This window comes from Poecilia formosa, unplaced genomic scaffold (genome assembly GCF_000485575.1).
Source record: "Poecilia formosa unplaced genomic scaffold, Poecilia_formosa-5.1.2 Scaffold288, whole genome shotgun sequence".
NCBI lineage: Eukaryota > Metazoa > Chordata > Actinopteri > Cyprinodontiformes > Poeciliidae > Poecilia > Poecilia formosa.
Window position 1 is genome coordinate 536,381 of NW_006800227.1, and position 7,582 is coordinate 543,962.

The window sequence follows — 7,582 nt, forward strand, 5'->3', positions numbered from 1 at the left end:
AACCAAAGGAAAGAGCAAAAGAAAAAAAGAATCTAACAATGTTATATAAAGTATATAAACTAGATTCTCCTGATCTGGGTTGCTAGATAAGTATAAGTAAGTACTCTCTGGACCTTATGTTCTAAATTTGTAAAAGTAATGAGTAGTCCACAATTTCTAAAATAGCATCTATATGGCCATGATTCGTGTAGCTCAGTCTCCTGGCAAATAGTCCGATATGATGTTGTTATCTAGGAGCATGTCCTTGGGAGGGCTCAGCTCCACAGATGAATGGATAACAGGAGGAGGTGAGGTGGGAAGGAGCGCTATGTTTACATATCTCCAAGGAGATTGGAAATATGCAGCCCTTCCAAGGCCACACGGGGAAAGCCAATTCAGAAACAGAATGTCTTAGTTCGGGTAGATTATGAATTTCAATCTTCCCTAAAGTCTCTCCAATACATCTTAGTTCATCGCAATCATCCACATTAGTTTAGTCGTTCCACTGAGCTGAAACTAGCAACTTCTCCAAGATTGGTTCCATCCTGCTAGTGAGCTTTAGAGTCCTCAGCTGGGCTGCGAGTATCAGCAAGACTCACATCCAACTTGCGTCTTTGTCCACACCAACAGTCTGAGTGTTCGCTAGTTTGACCAAGTCTGTCACAAAGTTGTTGATAAGCCAGGAATCCACAAGCTCCAAACATTAGAAATCCTGTTATCATGAAAAAATCCAGGGTGAATCCTGCCAAGTGTGTCTCTGCAGGACAAGAAGGCTCTCTTGTGCCCAGACGTCTCATTGAGAAAATTTGATCAATTGCATTAAGAGACTGGTTGACCAGATCCATAATTTATAGATTTGGAAAATGTGTAAAAAAAAAAATTTTTAAAAAAGGCTTAAAAAATTTGAGAAAAAGACCGAAACAGAGAAGGCACGGCAGGGCCTAGAGGGAGCAGAGAAAGAAAGCATCTGCCTTCACTGAGAGCTAGAAATACAGACTTTTGGTTTCATTGTATAGTTGAGATGCTCTTTATACGTTTTGTTGATGATGTTTTGTTGTGAAGTGATTCTGCTTTTGGTAAAAAGGAAAATCATTATTCTGGTATGATTCATTTTACTGTTTTATAGAATTTTTGTACTCAAGTGTTAAGAAACCCTTTAATTTTTAACATTTCAAGTTAGTTTTACTCTCCTGATGCTGAACTTTTGAGCTAATCATGTTTATGTCTATTGATTATCAAATTAAATTCTTTGTTGGAAACCATAAAAGCTGCCCAAGCTTTTGTGATCTGTTTTCTTTTTATGTCTGATAATAAATCAATCATGTTTCGGTTTGAAACTGTTAAAATTATTAAAGTAAATCCAAAGGAAATACAATTATTTCTGAAACATTATTGTTGTTTTCTGACTGGGTTTATGAACTGGCTTTACCAGAATGAGTTATTGGAACCAGTGCATGATCTCAGTTTTGTTTAGGAAGTTGCTTGTTGATGGTTCTCAAACTCCAGCATATGTAACACTGGGAGTTCTGGTCGAACAAGACTTGCTAATAAGTCATATTTTCCAAGTCAAGTCTAAATCTGTAATGACTGAAATCAATATTTCCTCATCACCTGCATGAAATATAGCTCATTTATTACACTGCATAGGTGCAAGGTAGAAAATCCTGTATTGTTAGTCCTCAGGTCCATTTTACCATATAAATATTTACCAATTATTTTTAATATTTTAATGCATCTTGGCCCTTTCTTTCATTGTTCACCCATGTCTCTCTCAGAAAAAGATATTGGCTGAGCTTTTACTCCAACTAATTTTGACAATCAAATGTTCTCCATATATTTGATTGTAAAATCAAACATATGAAAAACATTTCCTAGACAGTAGATTCAAAACTAGACCTTAGTTCATCAGTTGTTTACCACTGAGTGTCCTTAACAAGAGGTTTCTCCCTTTTCAGATTCAAAAGACATGTTTGATAAGAAGACGAAATACATTGAGATCTCATGTATTTGATCACCAAATCTGGACACATGAGCTCCAAATCATTTGTCCATGATTTCAGCTTTGTGTTGGACATGTCACGTATTATGGAAGGTTTGGAAGAAGATTAGAAACATCACATCCGTTAAAATCCCCCATTATAACAACCAGGATTTTCTTGAAGTAATGTTGTGTCTTATTGCAGCTATCTGCTATAACCTGTAATTGTAAGTTGATTAAAAAAAATTCTTTCCAGTCTCAGACAAAAAGAGCTATATCTTTTCTGTTTTTTTCCCAACAATACAAACTTGGATTACATTCCCTTACTAGTCAGACAATTCCAGCACAGAGTGAAGCTGGAAAACAAAGAGAACAGAGTTTAACAGGACAAACATCCAGCAAAGAGCAACTGATAAAACCTTTTCCTTACAAGAAAAATAAGCTTATACATGAGAAAAGAATCTGCTAGACTGAAGTGGCATAATATTAGGTCTGAAAGTTTGAGTCGTCCTAAGGTTAAGTTCTGTGCATGTATTTGGTTATTTGGTTTGCTTTAGTTTTATGTTTTGGATCTGACTTTAGCAGGACGTAGCATATTCACTATACAAGTAAACTTCCTGTCTGTAATACATTATAGAAAAGTTAAAAAACTGAGGGAGTATGGGATCTCAATTGCACATAAATATCAGTGTTCCCACCGCCTTGTAACTATGATTTCTTTTGGAGACGATAGTGGTGTGCCATATTGTCTTGTTTACAGTTTTACTCTGCTCACATTAGGGAGCTATTCTAAAGATTATAGTAAAGTGATAAAAGTACAGATAAAGAATTGTATCCAAATGTCCAAATGTTTTCTGTATCCTGTAATATAATGGGAAATTGTTAAGTTTCTATTTTGAAATAAAATGTGTTGAGCATTGGATACTAATAAAACTTTAATGTGTGTCAAATGCAGATCTCTGGGTCATTTAAAACGACTAATGGGAACAAAACGTGTCTGGCAGGTTAAACACATCCTGTACACCAATGTTTACACAAACTGAGCAAATATCTTTCCACACCATCCCTTGACAAACTCAGGTGAATGTATCAGTTCTTCTAAGTTGTTAAAACAAGTACTGTAAAAAGAAATACACGCCTCTAATTTCTTTTTCAGAAAGAAAATGAGGTGATTTTTAAGGAGGATGTATTTGTAAACAATATTCTTAATTACAAACTAAATTAGTAACATTCCTTTCCAAAAGCTAACAAGAGTAAAACATTTAAGTTTTTATGTGATATAAAGTGATACAAAGTGTCCTCTGAGACACTTTGAGGACGTGACAGCAGCTGTGTCAGAGCTCAGAGACAAACTACAGGACGTCCTGCGAGACACTGGAACAAACATTGAACTGGCAATAACTGAAGTGGATGTTCTACTATCAGAACCAGAACCCAAGACCAGAGCTGGATTCTTAAAATATTCACAGGAAATCACTTTGGATCCAAACACAGTCCACAAAAGTCTGTTGTTATCTAATGGGAACAGAAATGTAACATTAATGAGTCAACAACAGTCTTATCCTGATCATCCAGACAGATTCAGTCTTTATTCTCAGGTCCTGAGCAGAGAGAGTCTGACTGGACGTTGTTACTGGGAGGTGGAGATGAGAGGAGAAGAACTTCGTTTAGCAGTTTCATACAAAAACATCAGCAGAGCAGGAAAGTCAGAGAAATATTTATTTGGACTTAATGACAAATCTTGGACATTACGCTGTGACACAAACAGCTACACATTTTATCACAACAATATTGAAACTCCATTATCAGGTCCAGTTTCCTCCAGAATAGGAGTGTACCTGGACCACAGAGCAGGTATTCTGTCTTTCTACAGCGTCTCTAAAACCATGACTCTCCTCCACAGAGTCCAGACCAGATTCACTCAGCCTCTACATGTTGGGGTTTGGCTTCATAGTTATGGAGACTCTGCTGAGTTCATAAAACCAGAACAGTCAGCACTGATCTGAGGTCTAGTTGGTTAAAATCTGTATTTTAGTTACAGCTTTAGTCTCCATCACTGAGAGTTACGTTGACATCTTGTTTATTGCTGATATTGGAGTTTGTTTGTGTGCTTCCTCTTCCTGTTTCTGTTCAGTCTTGGAGACTCCCAGGAGGATTTGGATTCACAGAAACTAATTACATTTACATTTATTGCTTTCTCAGACCAAATGTTGGTGAAATGGGGATGAGCTGAAGGAAACAGCAGTTATCTACAGTTTCCATCAATGATGTTTATCAATCAGGACATCAGGCATTGTTTTATTGGACAAAGATTAGTTAACTTGATCTCTCAAATGTGTCAGGATCTCTTGTCAGGAAGATTTTATTCTGTTAATTAAGCTAAAAATGTTTTACTTCTTAAGACACAATCATGAGAAAAACTGTAATCTCCTGGATTTCAGTTCTGTCTGACAAGAAGCCAGAAATTCAAAGGTTGAGAAAATATGTAGCATTTTAAAAATCAAACTTAATGAATACAAATCCAGGTCATCAGTTGTGTTTAATCCTGGACAGTAATGACTCTGGGAAATTTGTAACAAGATTAATATGACTTTAGTTTAGAACAAATCAATTGTTTCACAATTATTTAATCTCTGTAATTCATGTTCACTGTATTATTCTACTGCTGCTTATTTTTTGAGCGAATCATGTTTAAATATCTATTGTAAATTTTTTTTTCCTTATTTACGTTCAGTGTTTGGAAACCATAAAAGCTAATTTAGCTTTTACAATCTGTTTTTCTTTTCTATGTCTGATAATACATTTGTGGTTTTTGTGTTAAACTGTTAATAAATATTAAAGTAAATCCAAGGGAAACAAAATCTTTTCTGCTAAAGTTTTCTGAATGGGTTTATAAACTGGTTTTACTAGAATGAGTTACTGGAACCAGTTGATTTTCTCTGGTTTTTTAGGAAGCTTGCTGAGATGATGATTCTCAAACTGCAGCACATACAATAGTTTAGGTTGAAACAGAGTTATTTACAAATCCTTTTTTCCAAGTGCCAATTAAAATTAAATTCTGTAATGATTGAAATAAATATTTCCTCATCAAATGCATGAAATCTAGTCCATCTATGACACTGAATTGGTGCAGATGAGAAAAACCTGTATTGTTTGTCCTCAGGTCTGATTTGCCTCAGGAACATTAAATAATTATCTTTAATATTTTAACATTTAATCCAGCATGTAAGAAGTGGTCTGGTCTGTAATATTTCAGAATTTGCTACAGTTTAGTACTGATCACATTAAAAAACACTTTTTAGATTGAAACGTTCAAATTCATGAAATAAAAGCAAAGCTGATCTTTACTGATCTTTCTTTATGACTGTAAAAAACTGAATAAACATATTAGAAGATTTGTTCATGAGATTTGTCTTGTACCTGGAAATGAACACTAGATGGCAGTGTAAGGCAAAAAAAAAAAACTAAGGTAAAGGCTATTGGACATGAAGTAAGTACCTCATTTGTAAAACTGGGATTAGTTTTTACTACTTTTTAATATATTGTTCACAAACACATTACACTTTGTTGCTGTATCATTGTTTTCTGAATGACTGACATAAACGGCTCCACAGTCCTGGCTGAATTGACCTTCAGCATTTTAAGCTTGTTTCAGGACAAAGGAGAGGACTAGAAACACATGGGTGGTTCAGGTTTGTTCCTTGTAGATTATTATTTCTGTCAGTACCAAGAACAGCTGGAAAAGATGCAATTCCACGATGCACGGGGTCAAAACAGAAGTTATACTTTGACCTCAGTTCACTTATGGGGTTATGGTCTAAAACTTTAAGATGCTTCTCCTTCTGCCCCCCCAGAGGGGCTAGAGAAACCAAAACTACAGGACATGAAGCCGGGGCGGCCCAGAACCTGCAGGTTACTTTTGGTGGCTGTAAGTCAAAGCCAACAAATCCTCTTTTGTGACTCTTCTTACATCCCAAAACCATGTATCAGCGTAAATCAAATTGAGTTTGTCATAGAGGATTGAAATTCACAAATAAGGTGCAGGGGCTCATAAAGAGAAGAAACAGCCTTTCTGACCTTTGACCTCCAGGTGAATGGGGTTAAAAGTAAAAAAAAATAATTAAAAAAATAATCTTTGGTGATTAATAACTCTGAAGCGGTAAGCCCTACTGGGACCTTACTTGCTGCGACACATCCTCTCTATACAACCCGATGCTGAAACATAAATGGGTGTTGAAGGATACAGTCAAGTTCTCATGATGTTCAGAGTGGTCAGTTTCACAGATCCCAATGTTGTTGTCAACAAACATGCATATGTTATTATATTTAGTTACTATTGAGATGTTTCAGTTAAAGTTTTTATGCTCAAATATTTTACCACTGTATGGTTGGTAAATTTACTCAGATTAATTGCTTCAACACTGTTGAAAGTGAATGTAGGTTATGGGGGCTATGTGGTACATGAAATAAAATATTCTACTGAAAATGGTCAATTGTCTGAATGGTCAAAGTCAGTCTGAATAAAAACACGTAAAAGCTGGAAGTGAAGAGAGAATCTGAAGTCTGGAGATCCTCTGCCTCTTCTAACATCACCTGCAGTGAAGCTCCTCCCTTCTGGTCGACAGAGTTCTGCTCTGCTGCTGCATTTCTGGTTCTTCCCGTTTCATTTATCTGAAAGCTTCACTATCGGTAGAATCACTGAGCTGACCAGACAAACTGTTGAAGATCAGGAACTAACAAACTGGGGTTTTGCTTCTTACGGGAGACATCTACGGGAGGAAGAGGAACTTTAGATATTCAGTCTTATCGAGAAGTGAAATGGCTGAGAGAAAAAATAAGATGGATTCAGGTAAATATTCTTGTTCCATCTGTTTGGACCTACTGAAGGATCCAGTGACTATCCCCTGTGGACACAGTTACTGTATGAACTGTATTAAAGACTACTGGGGTGCAGAAGATCAGAGGAGAAACTACAGCTGCCCTCAGTGCAGGACAGAGTTCAAACCGAGGCCTGGACTGGTAAAAAACTTCATGTTAGCAGAGTTGGTGGAGGATCTGAAGAAGACTGGACTACAAGCTGCACCAGTTCAACATTATTTTGCTGGATCTGAAGATGTGGCCTGTGATGTCTGCACTGAGAGGAAGATGAAAGCTGTCAAGACTTGTCTAGTTTGTCTTGCCTCATATTGTGAGAATCACCTCCAACCTCACTACGACATCCATGGACTGAAGAAACACAAGCTGGTGAATCCCTCCAAGAATCTCCAGGAGAGCATCTGCTCCCGTCATGATGAGGTGATGAAGATCTTCTGTCGTACTGATCAGCAGTGCATCTGTTATCTCTGCTTAATGGAGGAACATAAAGGCCATAAAACAGTCCCAGCTGCAGCAGAAAGAGCTGAGAAGCAGAAGAAGCTCCAGGAGAGTCGACAACAAATCCATCAGAGAATCCAGGACCAAAAGAAAGATGTGAAGCTGCTTCAACAGGAGGTGGAGGCCATCAATGTCTCTGCTGATAAAGCAGTGGAGGACAGTGAGAAGATCTTCACTGAGATGATCCGTCTCCTCCAGGAAAGAAGCTCTGAGGTGAAGCAGCAGATCAGATCCCAGCAGGAAACTGAAGTG

General features: G+C 37.1%; 2 protein-coding genes across 2 annotated transcripts in view; both read left to right on the top strand.

The window, feature by feature from the left end:
• Positions 1 to 238: 238 nt before the first annotated feature.
• Positions 239 to 4,336, top strand: LOC107838628 (tripartite motif-containing protein 16-like protein). Its single transcript, XM_016681616.1, has 2 exons — positions 239 to 292; positions 3,253 to 4,336. Exons 1-2 carry the CDS (start codon positions 239 to 241, stop codon positions 3,961 to 3,963), a joined length of 765 nt encoding a protein of 254 aa, XP_016537102.1. The 3' UTR covers positions 3,964 to 4,336.
• A 2,127-nt stretch (positions 4,337 to 6,463) lies between these two features.
• LOC103151689 (E3 ubiquitin/ISG15 ligase TRIM25-like) overlaps positions 6,464 to 7,582 on the top strand; it is a 2,819-nt gene continuing 1,700 nt past the window's right edge. Inside the window, exon 1 of the mRNA XM_007571867.2 lies at positions 6,464 to 7,579. Coding sequence (XP_007571929.1) covers positions 6,776 to 7,579 — 804 coding nt within the window. The 5' untranslated portion in view covers positions 6,464 to 6,775. The remainder of the gene's footprint in view (positions 7,580 to 7,582) is intronic.

What these genes read in the sequence shown, in the direction of transcription:
- LOC107838628 (XM_016681616.1), top strand. Translation starts at nt 239, where the DNA reads ATGTCCTTGGGAGGGCTCAGCTCCACAGATGAATGGATAACAGGAGGA. An exon ending in GGATAACAGGAGGAGGTGAG is followed by an intron (nt 293 to 3,252) that starts GTGGGAAGGAGC and finishes AGTGATACAAAG; the next exon opens with TGTCCTCTGAGACACTTTGA.